This window comes from Physeter macrocephalus, chromosome 11, assembly GCF_002837175.3.
Source record: "Physeter macrocephalus isolate SW-GA chromosome 11, ASM283717v5, whole genome shotgun sequence".
In the NCBI taxonomy this organism is placed as follows: domain Eukaryota; kingdom Metazoa; phylum Chordata; class Mammalia; order Artiodactyla; family Physeteridae; genus Physeter; species Physeter macrocephalus.
In genome coordinates, this window is record NC_041224.1 from 100,250,520 (window position 1) to 100,270,796 (window position 20,277).

Here is a 20,277-nt window from a genome sequence, read left to right on the forward strand (position 1 = left end):
AAAATTGCCCAGGTTATTTTTGACCCATTTACTCTCCCATATACAATATTTTAGTATCATTTTATTCAATTCCATGAAAAATCTTCTGCGGAGTTTGATTGGAATTGAACTTGATTCTATTAATTACTTGGAGACCATTGATGTGTTTATGATATTAAGGCTTCCTATCCATGATCATGGTATTTCTCTTCTTTCATTTATATTACCTTTAATATTTCCTAATAAATTTCCTTATGGTAGTCTTGATTTCTTATATAACTGATAAATTATTTTGCCTTTGTGGTTTTAATATTATTTCCACGAGCAAACCTCCACTGTTTCCTTTGCTATATTCCCTTATCTGGTTGTGCTGGGCTGCATTCTGCCTCAGGACAAATTCACGGCCCACCTCCACTCACCAGTCAAAAACAGCCCCTTCCCCTCCAGTTTTCTTAAGTTTTCCTGTAGAGTTAATCTTGGTGACAAGAGCCAGGATCCATTCTAATACAGGATCTTGCTCAAAATTAGAATCAAAAGCCTCTTCCCACCACTCTCCTTGAAGCTGGATACAGTATTCATGAGAAGGGTCTGGGATGACATGCCCAGGGACAATCTTAGGAATAACCTAGCTTTCTAATTTCTTATCAGTGCACAGTATACCAGTGCTCCAAGGATGCTGGATCAGAGCAAGAGGAAAGACATTTGTAGTTTGATGTGATGAGCTAGGCTTGCTGGGCTTATGTTTCTTTAGGCTACTAACTCTCTTTATGGCAGATAGTTCTTATCCCAGGAACATGGGCAAGTCCATGCTGGGCACTGGTGTTGAATTATAGGCGAAGGTGGCCTAGGAGTTCTAGGGAAAATTCTGCTAGTTGTTCTGGGAACATGTATTTAAGGATATTGAAATATATAATTCTTCACTTAACTGGTATGAAGGAGTATCCCTCTTAAGCAAATTTTCCAGACAGTTGGAGCTGACCTTTAAGCACCAATAATTTTATGTTAACCATTTTGATTGGACTTTTTCTAAATCACATTTCATACCACTTTAAATATATGTTTCTCTCTGCCTTTTTAAACATACTATACTGAACATAATTTGACCTTTTCTTAAAAATGCAGGGGCTTCAATACCAATTTTACTTTGCTATCACAATGATTCCCTAAGGACTAATATCCACTCAGTTGTTTGAATCTTGAGTTCTTATTTGGTTTAACAAGATTTTTGAGCAATTATTATGTGCTGAATACTGTTAGGTGCTGTCTCCTTTTCCCAATCATTTTCTCTCTCTTTTATCTGCTGTAAGGCAGTGGTATACTTGCATTTAGAAATTCTCTCCCTATTTTTATTTTTATTTTTCACATTAGGGGGTAATGTGCTGACATTGTGATAAAGTTTGAGGGAGGCACATCTCACACAATAGTGTAAAAACCCAATCTTCATGCTTACGAACCACAGAAGGATCTCCCCATTTCTTTTTTTTTTAAGTTTTAAAAAAAATTTATTTTATTGTGGTGAGAACACTTAACATGAGATTTACCTTCCTAACAAATTTTTAAGTGTGCAACACATCATCGTTGACTACAGGTGCAATGTTATACAGCAGATCTCTAGAACTTAATCATCTTGTTTAACCAAAGCTTTATGCCGATGGATTAGTAAATTCCTGTGCCTCCTCCCCCCACCCCCTGGCAGCCATCATTCCACACTTTGATTCATGAGCTTGACTGTTTTAGATACCTCATGTAAGTGGAATCATGCAGTATTTGTCTTTCTGTGACTAGCTTATTTCACTTAGCATAATGTCCTCAAGGTGCCTCAGTGTTATTGTATATTGCAGAAGTTCCTTCTTTCTTTTTTATAACCCTCCTTGTTTATTCTTTTTATTTTTTTAAATTTCTTTTGTTTTTCTGTTTTTAATTTTAATTTTTTCATTTTTAATTTTTTTATTGGAGTCCCCATTTCTAATCAACTGATGTTACTGGGAAACCAGACACATCAAACTAGTTGAAAGTGTTGAAGGGAAAAGGGGGTAAGTATGAGACTTGTCACATCTCTTCTAGGTGATAGGATTCCTGTTTCTGATTACTGCTAGGCCACTGGCTTCTAATACTGGAAAGCTGAGATTAGTCATCGCCTTTGGACAAGGAATTCATAGCAGTGAACTGAGAAATGTAGTCATTGATAAAACAAATTTGTTGACTTGACTGTGTGTGTGCGCGTGTGTGTGTGTATACAATGTTCTCCTTGTCTAGACTTTGCTATCTGCTAGTATGGCTAAGTAGAACTCCCAGTTTTCTGGGAAGTTTACTCAAAGGGATTTACTTACGTTTTATAGAACCCTGTTTTCTTCTTTTGGAGAGAGTTATCCTGGGAGAAGAAGAAAGGACAGTGATAAACAATTTCTGGAGGCTGTTGTCACTGCCAAGTAGTACTGAGCCATTAATTAAATGTTATTTTAGGTAAAATTTTACAAATTTTTTCATATACATAAGCAGATGAAATTTTCAAAGCCAAATATATGTACATATATGTGTGTGTGTGTGTATATATATGTATGTGTGTGTGTGTGTGTATATATATATATATATATATATACACACATATATGTATATATATGGCAATACATCCTGGTTTGCTGAAACAGTCCTATCTAGTTTCTCTTGTCCTGACATAATTATTAATAGTGTCCTTTCCTATTATCAGATATGTCTCAATTTGGATAATTATTTAATCCACCTGTGTAGGACCAGTTTTCAACAGTGACATCATGTGGCCCCAAGAAGAAATGACAGTGAACCAGAGTTAAAGTTAATTCCCTGCTAGTGTGGAAGCCAGAATGACCCCTTTGTGCTCTTGGACTTCAGAGCTGTTAAGGGTCCTGATCATTTAGGAGGGTGGGAAAGTTCAAGAGGTAGTTTGAGTATATCCTGTTAATAAGGCACATGGATGGTTCAGAAATTAATTGGGAAAATAGGAGGTTTGACCATATTTAGGTTACCCGAAGTTCGTGAAGCAGTTTATATGTCATGTGCTATTTACTTTAGAATCCTTGCTTACTTTAGCCCTAGAGACCTGGTTCTTTACATATTTATATTGAGCTCTTTGCAGTAGTTTATCTTGATTTATGATCTTGAGAAGCTATAGTTTTTACTGGTAAGAAGACATATGAAGTGAGCTACAGCTTTGAGTTTTAATTGCCGAAGTCGGATATTTATATGTATGGCTAAAACTAGTGATTAAGTGAACGTCAGCTTTTGCCAGTCCAGTATCCCTTTCCCCTTCTCTGGGAATTGAGTGCCCCCTTTCCTTTGGGAAACACATTCCATATAGTTTACATGGGGCTGACTCCCTTATCTCTTTCTTGTCCCCTTACCTCCCCTGCCCCTTACAAGAGTTTGGACATATGGCTCATGGATTCATGCTTGACTAATCAGAGTATTCCCATCCCTTTGGCCACATTGATTGTGGGATGGGGTAGACAGTTGACCACAACTAAGTCAGTTTATCTGAAATTTCCTGCTGGAGCTATTAGAAAAGACTCTTTCATTCTGCTAAGGATGCTAATCTGGTAGTATGAGATTAGCATCAGGCTGTTGGCAGCATCTTCCCACTAAAAGGAAAATGCCCATCCAATGAGATGAGAAGAGAGAGATGAAACTCCAATGACATTACATTGAGGCTTCTGGATCCAGCCATGCCTGAAGCTCCAGATTTTTAGTTCCACGAGGCAATACTTTTTTGTGTGCTGTAAATTTATAAATTAGCTTAAACTAAGGCAACTTACAACCAAAGAGTTCTAATGTAAGTAATGAACAGTCTTCTGTTTTGCAGGGATCCTGTGTCTTAGATTTTTAAGGTTCACTGGAAGAATTGATCAACTCTAATTTTTCTCAGCATTTATGCTATTATTCCAAAAATAGTCTACTTTGTTTACTCTTGGTATTATTTAGCTTATCCATATAACCACAGAAATCCATTGACAGAGCTCTTTACTGGGCAAGGTTAATCTTGGAAAGACTGTGTGAGGAGGGATGGTAATCAAGTAGGCAAACCTCAAGGAAATAACTGAAGAAAACCTCTTTCCTCCACAAGTTCCACCATCTCTTAGTCTACGGACTCAGATACCACTTGCCTTCTTTTGCTCCAGGATATTTCTTGGGGGTCAGTGGGGTAACATGTCCTCTGTCTCAAGCATGAGAGATGGAAAGAGAAAGCATCTTAGCTTCCACAAAATGTTCCTGCTCAGTATCTTGGGCAGTATATTGACAAAGAGATCTGGATTTATAAAACTTATGTGGAACAACAAGTAGCCCAGCAGTCTGATGAAAAACAGGGTGGTGAGAAAGAAATATTGAAAAATCCTGGAAAGAGAAGGCCAAGAAACTGTTAACTAGAGGTTAGGAAGCCTGGAACAAAATAGTCATAATCTAAATGTGTGTCTGACTCCTTGATATTCAAATGTCTCTACTCTTTAACAACCCCTTATAAAGGTAACCTCTTCCCATATGCTGGCCTGCCAGCTACTCTCTCTCCCATCACCATGTTTAATTTTCTTTCAGCATTTATCACTATCTGAAATTATCTTGTTTTGTTTTTTATTTTTATTTTGGAAAATTGTTTTCCGAAGTAGTTGCACCAATTTATACTCCACCAGCAGGGTTTATGTTTCTGTGGATCCACATCCTCTCCAACATTTGATGTTATCAGACTTTTAAACTTTTGCCAATCAGATGGGTATAAAGTAATATCTCATTATGGTCTTGGCTTGCACTTCCTTGATGAACGATGGTGCTGAACATCTGTTCATAGGTTTATTCATCTTATGTGTTTCCTCCTGCCCATTTATCTACTATGTTGTTTGGGCTTTTCTTATTAATTTGTAGGAATTCTTTATATGTTCTTGATATTAATTCTTTTCCTTTGTGTATATTTTGAATATCTGCCCTCTATAACTTTCACTTGCTCTAAGATGTTAAAGAACAAAATTTATTTTTTAATGTGCATTTTATTTATTTATTTTTGGCTGCACTGGGTCTTCATTGCTAAGCCCAGGCTTTCGCTAGTTGTGGCGAGTGTGGGCTACTCTTTGTTGAGGTGCGCGGGCTTCTCATTGCGGTGGCTTCTCTTATTGAGGAGCACAGGCTGTAGGCTCACGGGTTTCAGTAGTTGTGGCTTGCAGGCTCTAGAGCGCAGGCTCAGTAGGTGTGGTGCACAAGCTTAGTTGCTCTGCGGCATGTGGGATCTTCCTGGACCAGGGATCGAACCCGTGTCCCCTGCATTGGCAGGCAGATTCTTAACCACTGTGCCACCAGGGAAGTCCCTAAAGTTATTTTTAATAAAGTCTAATCTATCATTTCCTTTAATTAGAACCACTGCTTTTTGTATCTTGTTTGAAAAATCATTCCCTACCCCAAGGCCTAAAAGATACTATTTTGTATTAAGAGTTTATGGTAGCTTAAAAATATGTCCACAAATTCTTTGGTATTCCTCCCTTAGAGAGATTCTTCTCCACTGGAGTGTGGAATAGACTTAATGAATTGCTTCTAAATAATAACATATTATGGGGCTTCCCTGGTGGTGCAGTGGTTGAGAGTCCACCTGCTGATGCAGGGGACACGGGTTCGTGCCCTGGTCAGGGAAGATCGCATATGCCGCGGAGCGGCTAGGCCCGTGAGCCATGGCCGCTGAGCCTGCGCGTCCGGAGCCTGGGCTCCGCAACAGGAGAGGCCACAACAGTGAGAGGTCCGCGTACCACAAAAAAAAAAAAAAAAAAAAAAGAATAACATATTATGGAAATGACAGTGTGTGATTTCCTAGACTATGTAGTAAAAGCACTGTGGCTTCCTCCTTACTCTCAGGAGAAAGCCAGCTGTCAGGTTATAAGGACACACAAGTAGCCTGGTGGAGAGGTCCATGTGATGAAGAACTGAGACCTCCTGCCAGCAACCAGCTGTGTGAGTAAGCTCCTTTGGACATAGATCCTTTAGCCTCAGCCCAGCCTTCTAATAACTGTAATTTCAGCCAACATCTTAACAGCAGCCTCGTAACAGACCATGAGCTAGAACCACCCAGCTAAGTAGCTCACAGATTTACGATGCACAGAAAGTGTGAGTTCATAAATGTTTGTTGTTTGTAGCCACTAAATTTTGGGGTAATTTGTTATGTGGCAATAGATAACTAATACTGAGTTTTGTAGGTTTTTTAAAAAAATTGGTGTTTAAGTCTTTAACACACCTGGGCTTGCTTTTTTGTTATACTGTATAGTAGTAATTCAATCTTATTTCTTTCTCATCTGGATAACCTTTTTTTCCCCACCATATTTACTGAACAGTCAATCCTTTCTTTCCCCTCTGACATATAATCACTGTCATATATCAAGCTTCTATATGTGCACTGTTTCTGAGCACATGTTCTTTTCCATTGGTCAATTTTCCTATTCCTGTGATAATACTACACTATCATAATTACTGTAGCTTCCCAGTAAGTCTTGATATCTCAAAGGGCATGTTTATCATTTCTTGCTCTTCTATAAAATTGCCCAGGTTATTTTTGACCCATTTACTCTCCCATATACAATATTTTAGTATCATTTTATTCAATTCCATGAAAAATCTTCTGCGGAGTTTGATTGGAATTGAACTTGATTCTATTAATTACTTGGAGACCATTGATGTGTTTATGATATTAAGGCTTCCTATCCATGATCATGGTATTTCTCTTCTTTCATTTATATTACCTTTAATATTTCCTAATAAATTTCCTTATGGTAGTCTTGATTTCTTATATAACTGATAAATTATTTTGCCTTTGTGGTTTTAATATTATTTCCACGAGCAAACCTCCACTGTTTCCTTTGCTATATTCCCTTATCTGGTTGTGCTGGGCTGCATTCTGCCTCAGGACAAATTCACGGCCCACCTCCACTCACCAGTCAAAAACAGCCCCTTCCCCTCCAGTTTTCTTAAGTTTTCCTGTAGAGTTAATCTTGGTGACAAGAGCCAGGATCCATTCTAATACAGGATCTTGCTCAAAATTAGAATCAAAAGCCTCTTCCCACCACTCTCCTTGAAGCTGGATACAGTATTCATGAGAAGGGTCTGGGATGACATGCCCAGGGACAATCTTAGGAATAACCTAGCTTTCTAATTTCTTATCAGTGCACAGTATACCAGTGCTCCAAGGATGCTGGATCAGAGCAAGAGGAAAGACATTTGTAGTTTGATGTGATGAGCTAGGCTTGCTGGGCTTATGTTTCTTTAGGCTACTAACTCTCTTTATGGCAGATAGTTCTTATCCCAGGAACATGGGCAAGTCCATGCTGGGCACTGGTGTTGAATTATAGGCGAAGGTGGCCTAGGAGTTCTAGGGAAAATTCTGCTAGTTGTTCTGGGAACATGTATTTAAGGATATTGAAATATATAATTCTTCACTTAACTGGTATGAAGGAGTATCCCTCTTAAGCAAATTTTCCAGACAGTTGGAGCTGACCTTTAAGCACCAATAATTTTATGTTAACCATTTTGATTGGACTTTTTCTAAATCACATTTCATACCACTTTAAATATATGTTTCTCTCTGCCTTTTTAAACATACTATACTGAACATAATTTGACCTTTTCTTAAAAATGCAGGGGCTTCAATACCAATTTTACTTTGCTATCACAATGATTCCCTAAGGACTAATATCCACTCAGTTGTTTGAATCTTGAGTTCTTATTTGGTTTAACAAGATTTTTGAGCAATTATTATGTGCTGAATACTGTTAGGTGCTGTCTCCTTTTCCCAATCATTTTCTCTCTCTTTTATCTGCTGTAAGGCAGTGGTATACTTGCATTTAGAAATTCTCTCCCTATTTTTATTTTTATTTTTCACATTAGGGGGTAATGTGCTGACATTGTGATAAAGTTTGAGGGAGGCACATCTCACACAATAGTGTAAAAACCCAATCTTCATGCTTACGAACCACAGAAGGATCTCCCCATTTCTTTTTTTTTTAAGTTTTAAAAAAAATTTATTTTATTGTGGTGAGAACACTTAACATGAGATTTACCTTCCTAACAAATTTTTAAGTGTGCAACACATCATCGTTGACTACAGGTGCAATGTTATACAGCAGATCTCTAGAACTTAATCATCTTGTTTAACCAAAGCTTTATGCCGATGGATTAGTAAATTCCTGTGCCTCCTCCCCCCACCCCCTGGCAGCCATCATTCCACACTTTGATTCATGAGCTTGACTGTTTTAGATACCTCAAGTAAGTGGAATCATGCAGTATTTGTCTTTCTGTGACTAGCTTATTTCACTTAGCATAATGTCCTCAAGGTGCCTCAGTGTTATTGTATATTGCAGAAGTTCCTTCTTTCTTTTTTATAACCCTCCTTGTTTATTCTTTTTATTTTTTTAAATTTCTTTTGTTTTTCTGTTTTTAATTTTAATTTTTTCATTTTTAATTTTTTTATTGGAGTCCCCATTTCTAATCAACTGATGTTACTGGGAAACCAGACACATCAAACTAGTTGAAAGTGTTGAAGGGAAAAGGGGGTAAGTATGAGACTTGTCACATCTCTTCTAGGTGATAGGATTCCTGTTTCTGATTACTGCTAGGCCACTGGCTTCTAATACTGGAAAGCTGAGATTAGTCATCGCCTTTGGACAAGGAATTCATAGCAGTGAACTGAGAAATGTAGTCATTGATAAAACAAATTTGTTGACTTGACTGTGTGTGTGCGCGTGTGTGTGTGTATACAATGTTCTCCTTGTCTAGACTTTGCTATCTGCTAGTATGGCTAAGTAGAACTCCCAGTTTTCTGGGAAGTTTACTCAAAGGGATTTACTTACGTTTTATAGAACCCTGTTTTCTTCTTTTGGAGAGAGTTATCCTGGGAGAAGAAGAAAGGACAGTGATAAACAATTTCTGGAGGCTGTTGTCACTGCCAAGTAGTACTGAGCCATTAATTAAATGTTATTTTAGGTAAAATTTTACAAATTTTTTCATATACATAAGCAGATGAAATTTTCAAAGCCAAATATATGTACATATATGTGTGTGTGTGTGTATATATATGTATGTGTGTGTGTGTGTGTATATATATATATATATATATATATATATATAAAACTGCATTACCTTTTTATATATTGATAGGAATAAATGAAGACTTAGAAGGGTAGGGTCATACAGCTTGTAAGTGGCAGGACCAGGCCTGGAACCCAGGTCCTCTCAGTTCACATTTTGGGCTCTCTCAACTATACCCTTACCTTCTACTTAGTCAGTGACCCTTAGAGAAGTTTACAGGCTATAAAAACCACACGAACATATTCCAAGAGATAAATTTTGAAAGCTATAAAAATGTAAAGATGAGAATATATCCTGGATTTCTGTAACATCCGTCTTCCAAAATATTTTCTCAGTTACTTCATTTTCCTTTAAACTTCCTTGTGAGATAAAAAGGAAGAGGAATTATGATCACACTTTAAAACTGTGGAATTGAGGCTTGCAGAATTGGAATTAGAAAGCAGCTTTCTGGGTTACAAATTTGATTCTATAGCTTGAGTGAGATTAAGTGGCATGCTAGCTGGTCAGCTGTTCAGGCAGCCTCTCTAAAGAGATTGCTCAAACATCCTAGGTCGTTGAACCATCACATGGACTCTGGTCATCTTGATGAAGACTGTCCTGTTGTTTTTCTGATAGGTGGTCAGAGGAATACTTTAATAAGTCACCGGGAATAGATGGTGGTACACATCAGGTAGCATGCCAAGCTTTGTTCTAGAGAGGTGGACTTCAGTAAATTTCAGGAGTTTTGCTTGCTGAGTGGAATACATAAGCTTGGGACCAGAATAACCTGTTCAGGACAGTGGGAACTATAGTCACTGTGGAAATGGTCTAACATATATTCAAACATCTGGAGGACCTCAAGGGTAATAGTCAAATGTTGATATTTGCTTTTAAGGAAGAGATGACTTCTGTTTTCTGAGATTATAAAGACCATATATCTCAGCAACATAAAATTTCTGCTGAATGTCCACCTTGGCTCTAAAGGAAATATAAATTACAATTAAAGTCCAATAAACTTTATCTATGTACTTGCTTCCACAAGACACCAAGCAGGCCAAGAGGCCGGGTGCTTTACATCCACATCTGTTTCCTTCAGACCTTTGCATATGTGCTGGTGACATCATGATGTTAAAGATGAATAGACACTGAAGCTGTATCATAAAGAAGCAACTGCTTCCTATGTTTTAACTCATAGGCCAACTCTGATTAGATGGTGATAGATGCCCTTGGTGTTCTGTGTAGTAAAAGATTCTGGACCATGCTGGGATCATCGGGAAAGAGTGCTGTGATTATGGGAGATAGAGGAGTGGTGTATGTGTCATGTATTGGCCTTCTCTCCACAGAGTGCACTCTCAGTTAATGTTCCTTCTCGCCTCTATTCTAAACTTTCTTTGGTCTTGGGCTGGTTTCTTTGAGAACACATCATTTGCACAGCTGTAAGAGGTAAGACAACTGTTCCTTAGCATCCTCTTTGTTTGTTTAGGGTTGAAATGCTTTGGAATTATATCTGGTACTGTTGGAAAATTCACATGGGAAGATTGCTAGATGTTTAGTGGCTTATAGTGATTTTGGAAACTCCTTTGAAAGGCGATGACGCTGAAGAAGCTGAAGATGGAGTAGGTGCTTACCTTGTTATTTTGGCCGTTACACTCTTTGCTTGCTGAGTTCATGCTTATGACTTTTGACCTAGGGGGAAAAGAACCAAGATAGAGATTGGATAAAGTGCGCTCAAAGATTCATATTATATGATGGTTGTTTAAAACCAGTTTTATATTCTAATTCTATTGTAGCCAGTTGCTACATGTAGCTATTTAAATTTAAATTAATTAAAATAAAAAATAAGTTCCTCAGTCATACTACCTGTTCTTCACGTACTCAGTAAGTGGCCAAGTGGATACTTAATAGATAATATAGCAATTTCTGTTGAATAGCCTTGTTCTAGAAACTTAGCTTAGCAGTCAAGCCATACCTAGTACTCAGGAAGGATTTTGGGAGACTTGAAGGTATCCTTTAGGGGCGAGGACCTCCAAGTCCTGGTGTCTTGGACACAAGGCCACGGTGTGTACCTGCCTATTTAGAGGCTTTATGCAGTTTGGGTCTCTTTCTCTTCACCACAAGATTCTAAATATTTAATATGTAGAGATACTTCTTGACTGAATTAAGATTTAACATCTAAAGAGGGTCCAGAAATGGAAGTGAGGTTTTTGGTTTAGTTTCTCATCATTTAAACTCTTTTGACAAACTCAAGGGGTATTTTTTGGGGGAAGGAAGCTTTTATTTATGTTTAATATGAATGTTCTACTTATCAAGGTGCCTGACCACTAACCCTTTTTAAAGCACATGTTCCTACCCTTAATATAAACCCAAATAATTGGTAACGTGATAAAGCTATGAAGGGAGATGTGTTTCTACAGTCTTTGAAGAAGGATGGGAGAAGGACCTGCATTTTAAAGTTGGTGTGGTTCAGTGGGAGTCGACCTGATCACTACAGAGGGGAAATATATGTGGTGTTGGGGGCCTCACAATTCCAAACTGGAATTAGAGAGGTGTTTGCTCTGACCCAGGCTGAGATGGAGCTACCCCTAAAACCAGGATGTTCCTTTGTTTGCCAAAGCTTACACTTCTCTCTCGAGGAACCGAGTCTCTAGTTCTTCTTCTATTTTCTTCAAAGTTTCCTGGTACTTCTTCAAAGAGAAATAAAAGAAAGCACGGTTACTAATTAAAGCCCTGTGCTTTTCCTAATCATAATAAACATGCATTATTACATTGTGACATAAATGTTTGGTATTCCCACTGCCACGTTTTCTCCTTCCTAGCCTCCACCCCACCACTACTGATCTCTCACTATATTTCGCCACTGCACAGGTCCCTGGGGGTAAATGGGATTATAAACAGGAAAAGTGTTCATTATTAAGTTAAGGGCACAGAGGCTAGGAGACCAGGGAAGTAACAGAATGATATCGGTGGTGGAGTGTCAGAGACCCTACGATCCTTCTGGAATGACACCTTGAAGAGTTCAAATTGTTCCAGACAGTATGCTCTGAAAAACCTGGTTCCATTTCACCCTGTTCCTGAACAAACCCTTTGCTGTCCCTTTACTGAGAGGCTGTACCTTTATGCAGAGGGCCTGATCTTCACAGAGCTGGGCCACAAGTGCATAGTCTTCTATTACCTGGGGAGACTAAAATTTATTAGTCTTAAATTTTCTCAGTGAATTGCTGTAAGAACAACAGTATACTTGTTTCCTCCTGTGTACCAGACCCTAAATGTGGTTTTCTAATTGTTCTAAATATGTTTTTTTGTACATATAAACTAATTTTTTTGAGGGTAAGCAAGCTATATTTTATAGTCCTTTGGGGATTATTTGGGGACAGTTGGGAGAAGAATAGATACTAATTTGTGGAAGATATAGATTATGAAATGTATCCTATAAAAAGTATTAAATAGAAGGTAACTTAGGAGGCTATAGTCATCTTTCTTTCCTTCATACCCTCCTGATCCCATAATGGTTTGGGATCTAGAACCTTATTATAACTCAATCATTTGAGGAATGCATTAGATCATCTGACCAAGAATCTAGTATCCCTTCCTTTGGGAGGAGTAATATTGAAGTTACTGTGGTTACCTTGGCCAGCTCCTTCTCTTGGTCTGCACAGGAGGCTTCCAGCTGTTGTAACTTAACCTATAGACAGGGAAGGAGGCTGGTAACTCAGCAAGGCAAAAACAGGATTCCATTCTGAAATGCTATAGCAAAGGTTATCTCACAGGTGGTTGAAGTGCATTGGGCACCATTTCAGATATCTTTTTGATGGAGGGCAGTCAAACTGTCCTTTGCAGCTGCCTGGTGAGCCTGTACTCTTGACCACTGAGTATTCATCAGTGCTTCGTTCGCCCTTAAACTTCAATTCTTAGCTTCCTTCCTCCTTAGCTATTTCTCTTAGAAAAACATCAACCTTGAAAAATTCACTGTCACTTTTGCTTTTATATATTCATGGCTCACTCCTTTCTTTCTCCCTGTATTTCTTCTTTCCTCTCTTCCTTCCTTGAATATTTGATGAAAGCTTATTCTATATCGGCCACTACACTGGAGTGACAGGGCAAGGGCAGGGGGAGTGCTGAGGATACAGTGGTGAACAGAATTGATAGGCTTTCTGCCTCACAGAGCTGACATTCTAGTTGGGGGACATAACAAGTGAGTCAACATGGTAATGGTAAGTGCTGTGAAGGAAATAAAAGCAGAGTAATGTGCTGAGAGTGAGAGTGAGTGATGGCATAAGAGCTAACATAGGTGGTTGGCGAAGGCCTCTCTGATGATACTTGAGCTGAAATCTGAAAGATAAATATTAGTCAAATGGAGATCTGGAGGAAATATGTCCCATGCAGAGGTTACAACAAGGGCCAAGACTGTGAACTTTGGTATGTATGAAGAAGTTATGTGGCTGAAGCACAGGGGATACTGGTAAGGTGGGGAAAGGTAGCCACTGATGAGATTACATATGTAGGGCCTTATAGCTTCTAAAAAAATTTGGTTATTTTATTTATTTATTTATTTATTTATTTATGGCTGCGTTGGGTCTTCGTTGCTGTGCGCGGGCTTTCTCTAGTTGTGGCGAGAGGGGGCTACTCTTTGTTGTGGTGCGCGGGCTTCTCATAGCAGTGGTTTTTCTTGCTGTGGAGCACGGGCTCTAGGCGTGGGCTTCAGTAGCTGTGGCTTGCGGGCTCTAGAGCACAGGCTCAGTAGTTGTGGTGCACGGGCTTAGTTGCTCCGTGGCATGTGGGATCTTCTCGGACCAGAGCTCGATACTGTGTCCCCTGCGTTGGCAGGCGATTCTCAACCAGTGCGCCACCAGGGAGGTCCCCAAAATTTGGTTCTTTATTCTAATTGTAGTGAAAAGCGAGGAGAGAGCTTCAAGTGGTAAAGACACAATCTGACCTGTGTTTTTAAAGAAGAGACTTTCCAATATGTGGAAAGTGAGATTATTTAGGAGTAAGAGTTGAAGCAGGAAGACTTGTTAGGAGGCTACTTCAGCATCCAGGTGAGTGTTATGGTGGCTTACAAGAGGGTAGTACTATTATTAGTAGTCGATAGGGAAGAATGGATGCATTTGGGTTATATTCTGTAGCAAGAGCAGATATAACTGTATTTTCCCATCCTTCCCTTTCAGCTCTGTTGTTCCCACTTTTATCTAGGCATCATATTTTACATCTGGACGCTTCTAACAGTTCCTTTCCCCTCCAGTCAATTACAACCAGGGCCAGAAAGAAAAATGTGCTAAAGGCTCTATTTTCAAGACAGTGGCCTGAGTCACAAGGAGTTGAAGCAGGCATCCCATTAAACTGCTGAACTAATCACCAGCATGCAAGAGGAACAGAAGCAAAGGAGATGCTGTATATTTCATAGAATTAGAGATATCACCTAAGAATTCTACAAAACAGGTGGGCAAAAGGGAGTGATTCAGAGGGTCAATAATACTCTAGAACTCTTTAGGGCTGGGCTGGTTTGCTGCTAGGAAAATAATGGCCATCGTTCTGACAACACCTGGAACTCTCTATCTATAGTCTGTCAGCTCAGCTCACCTGACATAGCCAGCATTAAAGTGTCCCCACTAGATTCTGGTGGCCTTACTGTCAGGAAAACTTGTTTTGGGCAGGAGAAGGAAGAAAATCAATCTCTGACTGCTGCAGTTATATGGTAAGGATAGTCATGGGGCTTCATAATCCTTTCTAGTCTTAACTTCACTTTCTTCCTGATGTACACACAGGATCCAGATTTCTTTCTTTCCAGGTAAATTTCCTGGATGTGCATGACTAAGCTTACTTGGTGGCCTTTAACTTCTTCTTCTTCTTCTTTTTTTTTTTTTTTTTTTTTTTTGTGGCCATCAATACTAATTTGGCCAAGAGAAGATAGGGGAGTGATTCTCTATTCTTTCATTTTATATTTCTATTTTCAGTGTGTCCATATCTTCATAGGCTTCATATACACAGTATGGGCTTAAGTGTGGGCTTAATAAGCTAAAGAAAAATTAAGGCAAGGATAAAGATGTAATTCTACAGAAAGTATCAAGTTAGAATTTTACCTGTTCTCTAAATAAAAAAAGTAAGTCTTTAATTCTTCTTGCATCTTTGATCGGATGTGTTGTGGTTGTGTCCAGGTTCTTAGCTCTGGAACACAATTAGAGAAATGCTAAGCACTCTCTGATGCACTTAGCGTGCAGAACTCACTAGATACTTGAATGACCAATTTAATGATTTTTTTTCTAGATTGGATTCCATGACAGGATGTGTAAGTTGCCTAACATGCAGTAGATTTACAGATCCTAGCTCTGCCTCTATGAATTCATACATATGCCTTAGCCAGACTCTTAAATAGTTACTTTAAAATTATGTGACTTCAGGTTTTAGCTCTCCAAAAAAAGGAAAGAATACTTTATGTACCCAATTTCACTCAATTTTCAAACGGAGGCTGGGAGGGACTGATTAAATTGCCCTTCATGTACCACACTAAGTACTGGGGACAGGATTTAAATTAGGGACTTCAACTGCCTCCAGTGTTATATATGCATTTGTGTTCTGCTCTTCCTCATGGAAGAAAGAACAAAATATATGGCTTCAGAGTAAAATTCCGTACTAAAAGCAGAGGAAATGTCAGTAGTCAATGGTCCAGGCTTATGCCTGACATGGGTAAAACTACAAAGAATTTATCCCAACTTTTTTTTTTTTTTTTTTTTTGCGGTACGCGGGCCTCTCACTGTTGTGGCCTCTCCCGTTGCGGAGCACAGGCTCCGGACGCGCAGGCTCAGCGGCCATGGCTCACGGGCCTAGCCGCTCCACGGCATGTGGGATCTTCCCGGACCGGCGCACGAACCCGTGTCCGCTGCATCAGCAGGCGGACTCTCAACCACTGCGCCACCAGGGAAGCCCTATCCCAACTTTGACAGTTGTTTCCACTTGAAAGCTTGTGTCCTGTTCATATAGTCCAAACCCATTCAAGATTGCTTTTCCATTTACCTTTGACTCTTCTGGGGTTCCCTTTAGGTCGCCTTGTTCACACTTAGTTGCCTTTTGAGATTTCCTTGTAAGCTACAGTTTCAAATAAAAAAATACATTGCAAATAAAAAATACATCAAATAAAAAAAATAAAGAAAACAAAGACATTCTCTGGTGTGTGTGTGGGCTGGTAATTTGGTCTTGATAAAAGCTGCCAGGAGGTGGTCTTTTGGTGGATACTTGGTGCTCTTGGAAACATCTTTATTCTACCTCTAACTTCTTCTCACTAGTCTTGGCCACCAAAGCTAGAGCCTGCTCAAGGCAGGGGTACTTTTCTGAACCCCTAATCCATGCTGGGTTATTCAGGTATGGGTCAGAAAGTAGGGTATCATAGGAAACCCACTGTATTCTGAGCAGGAGTTGAGGTAGAGGGAATGCCTAGACAAGGAAGAGGGAATCCTTAGGAATTAGGTATTTTTAAGTCTCTGTTGAAAGTAAAATTAACTCTCACTACAAAGTTGCCAGCCAATCACTTTAACAGAGTGTCTACTGGAATCCCTTTTCTTGTAATAGAATGAAGGAACTTATGGGATCACTGAATACCCTGAATAACCCACTCACTCCCTCCATCTGATACTTGCAGGGAAGATGCATGGCATTTATTTAGGTCACGAAGCTCAGCCTCAGGAGAGTAGTATCCACCCCAGCACAGGCCTCTCTGACGTGTGGGATCCCCTATGATCACTTTTGCTCCCTTGTCTCTTTGGTGCCTGGGGATGCTGTGGGAACACTGGGGAACACAGGAGCCCCATCCCACCTTTCTTTCAAGTTCTGCTATACTGTGGACCAGAGTCTCATTCTTCCTTTCCTGTTGAGAGAAAGAAGCAGCGTGTAAGTGTGCATCTGCATACCATCATCTGTCTTTATTTAGTTGATTGTTCTCCATTTCGCTCCAGTGATGATTTCCTGCAGGAACTCTACCTTATTGCATAACGTCAGGTAAAGAACCTGTGGTTTGATCTCAATACATACACACCAACTTACCAGGGATAGAGATGCCCACACGCAGGGCTTCCCAATACTAAATATGACCAAAGAAACCCTACCCTCCACACATCCCTTTCCATGCACGGACACATCCTGCCATGACTTTTGAGTTGACTACTAGTTGTATGTAAAAAGGAGAGACTAGCTTATCTGATAGTTGATGAGAGACAGGATGATGAATAAAACCTATCATATAGCTCTTCCCAGCTTCTTGCTTACCAGTCTGGCTGTTTCTTCTTCTAGCTCTTGCAAGGCTCTTTCCCTTTCCTTCGTGGTGCAGTTCTCCTTCTCCCAGTCCTCATCCTCTGCCAGGTCTCTGGTCTGAGTGATCTCATTTTCCAGCCTAGATGACGCAAGCACACATTGTGAGGATCTGGCAGTTTCAGAACTGATAAAACACAAATATCAGTTTCAAGGGTACCTCAGTGACAATAAACATGAATCTCAAGTTGGAAACCATTCTTTCCTGGATCCTTAGACTCAGAATCACTTTCAAGGCAGAAAAAGTAAGATTCCTCTGATTCCCAAGTCAAACACCCCAATGTTCTTTCAACTCAGGTAAGTATCACCCAATTTTTTTAGGAATCTCTTTAAAACTTGCTGTATTTCAGGGTTTGAGCCACAGAGAAATGCCAAAGAATGCAGAAGAAACTTTGCTGTACAAGATTTAGGTCTCTAGAACAAACAGGAAAATTTAGTGTTGTCTATTCTCTTCCACCCCATCCTCTGGATGGAGAACTTCCCTCATGGAACCCCTACACTCACCTCTGAATCTCATCTTCTTTCTCGCGGATTTTGAGAAGAAGGTCCTGATTTGCTTCATCAATTCTCTGCATATCTCTTTCAAGGTCCATATTCAAACTGTTAATGTTCCTCTTTGACTGGGCCAGTCTTAAGATTTCCACTTTCTCTGACCTGTAGACTCAGTCCCCAAATTGAGCAAGGGCCAGTTATCTTAAGATCAGTAATCTTTGGACTAAAGGGGATATCTAGAAGGCATGTAATTCATTAACCTGGCTGTTTCTGGAAGCACATCTTTCCTTTTTCATTCTTAGGAAATTATATTTCTTAATCATGTTCTACAATTTGTTTCAATAATTCTCAACGTGGTCAGCAAGAGAGGTTTTTCTCAGTCTTTCTCAGCCAAAGTGCTCAATATACTAGTGTACCTCCACTCTGGTTCCAGAAGTCTTGCTTCCTTAAATAGTCTCCTGCATTTGTTTCTCAGACAAATTGTTCACAAAATCTGCTCATGAAATACACTTTTATTGAGTACTTTTATCCAGGTAGCTGGCACATTCCTTATGATTGAGCCCAGCTTTATGCAGAGCCGCAAGAGATTTCCACCAGCAGGTAGGGCTTCAGTCTTTCCCTTCCTCCTCCCGTCTCAAAACTTCTCTTACAGTGCCTGCTACAAAGCTTGAGTATCTATCATGAGAGTCACTTCATTGAGCACACAGATATGATCCAGGCATTCACTTTCAAGAATGCAAAAATCTTTTTGAAGTAAATTTGAATAAAATAAGGGTAACACTAGAGTAATCTAGAAAGGGTACCTGGCACATGGAAGCTCTCAATAAACTTTTCTTTTTCTTGTATCAGTTAATTAGTTTGCTTTTCAAATAATTAACCATAAATAAGTTAGTGAGGCAGACTTTTGAGTAAGGATGAGGGATGATTTTGGAAAAGAAGACTTTATAATAGCTATCACTTCAGGAGGGCATGAAGGGCTTGAGGTGGAGTGCAATGGGGGAGGGATAGATAGTAGATGGAGAGAGAGAGGGAGACTAGAAGATGAAGGAAGACATCAACAGCAGACCTGCGTCATACCTTGGTCCTTGGATGTGGCTTTGCATAATCATGATTACTTACTCAGGATCTAGTTGATCTTCTTTGTGTTCTTCCATTGTAGATTCGCTAAAATATCAGCAGAGATGTATTTAATGAGTTGGGGAAATGGGTCCATTTGTGAAGTAGAGTAACTAGCCAAGAGCCCCCAAATATAGAAACCAAATTAACTGGTTTCTTCCCTCCAACTTCACATTTTGGCCATGACAAAATTCAGCCTTTTGGTTTTCTGCTCATGTTCTGATTATGCCTCAGTAAGGATACAGTGAGGATACAGGGATAATGCTTGAAATTTCAGTATATATCCTGCTACCAGGTATATTCAGAGATGGTTCAACAACACAAAACCCTTTGGAATTTATTCACAGCAATAAGAATCAATAGAGGTTATCAATTGTTCTTAAGTCCCTTTCTAGTCTAGGGCCACTTGTTTTCCTAAAGGGCCCATGGGCATGGGTGTAGGTGTATAACTTCTCTGAAAAGTAATCTCTCTGCTCTCTAGCCTGGCCTCTATAAGAATCTCCAGATATTAAGATCTTAGTATTAAACAGGGCTCAGAAAAACCAAGCAGAAGTAAATTTGGCTTGCTCTGCCCCTTTGGTTTCCTCTTTAAATCCATTACTTCCATAAACTCCACCTCTCTTCTGATGTGTATGGTCTTCCTGATTCTGCTCTAGGCAGTTAGCTTCTGAAGAGTCTAATCTTTCCCCAGAGGAACTGTCCAATAGAATCTCAGAACCTTCTGAGGTGTCATGACTCTGCTGTTGACATGGGGGGCAGCATGTCACAGTGGGGTGGGTGGCAACGCTTTCTCATCATCTCTGGAGACTTCAGACCCTAGATGGTTGTGTGTGTTTCATGGTCACGTCTTCCCTTTGGCAGCAGTAGTTTAATGGATCTGATTTCTGGGCAGTATGAAGGGGTAGCCCCTGTCTTTTATTTCTCTGGCAGATTGAGCTCCCTTGCTTCAAAGTGTGACTAATATGGAAAGTCTGATTCCTGAGGCCAGCAGTCTAATCCCATCATGTAGCCAACTAACTACTCATTCATTGGACAAACACTGAAACATTGAAGGAGCTCCTATGTATGCCAGGCACTGTTCTAAGCATTAGGGAAACAGAGTAAACAAAACAGCCAAGACACCTGCCCTCATGGGATTTACATACTAGGGCGTGTGTGTGTGTGTGTGTGTTGGGGGGAGGGATAGCACAAGCAGCATGGGCCAGCATACAGCCTGAAAGGCCAGCAGACCCAGGAGCAGCAAGAGGGGCCATGAAGACCCGGAGCTCCTCCTTCAACCCTCCTTAAGGATATGTAGTTTTTCCCTGAACCTGCCAGTATCCTGGGAAAGAGGAG

The 20,277-nt window shown here is 39.8% G+C and overlaps 1 protein-coding gene and 2 non-coding genes across 3 annotated transcripts; all 3 read right to left on the minus strand.

The window, feature by feature from the left end:
• Positions 1 to 1,336: 1,336 nt before the first annotated feature.
• On the minus strand, positions 1,337 to 1,444 carry LOC112063501 (small nucleolar RNA U13). The gene has a single exon (XR_002891012.1). It is a non-coding gene; the product is annotated as a small nucleolar RNA U13 (small nucleolar RNA).
• A 2,701-nt stretch (positions 1,445 to 4,145) lies between these two features.
• TMCO5A (transmembrane and coiled-coil domains 5A) lies at positions 4,146 to 18,980 on the minus strand. The gene is made up of 11 exons (XM_055088794.1): positions 18,946 to 18,980; positions 17,839 to 17,988; positions 17,293 to 17,416; positions 16,844 to 16,894; positions 16,048 to 16,119; positions 12,665 to 12,721; positions 12,152 to 12,211; positions 11,659 to 11,723; positions 10,668 to 10,725; positions 8,823 to 8,863; positions 4,146 to 4,344 (listed from the first exon to the last, which is right to left on the minus strand). Exons 1-11 carry the CDS (start codon positions 18,978 to 18,980, stop codon positions 4,146 to 4,148), a joined length of 912 nt encoding a protein of 303 aa, XP_054944769.1.
• LOC112063502 (small nucleolar RNA U13) lies at positions 7,850 to 7,957 on the minus strand. The gene has a single exon (XR_002891013.1). It is a non-coding gene; the product is annotated as a small nucleolar RNA U13 (small nucleolar RNA).
• Positions 18,981 to 20,277: the final 1,297 nt, after the last annotated feature.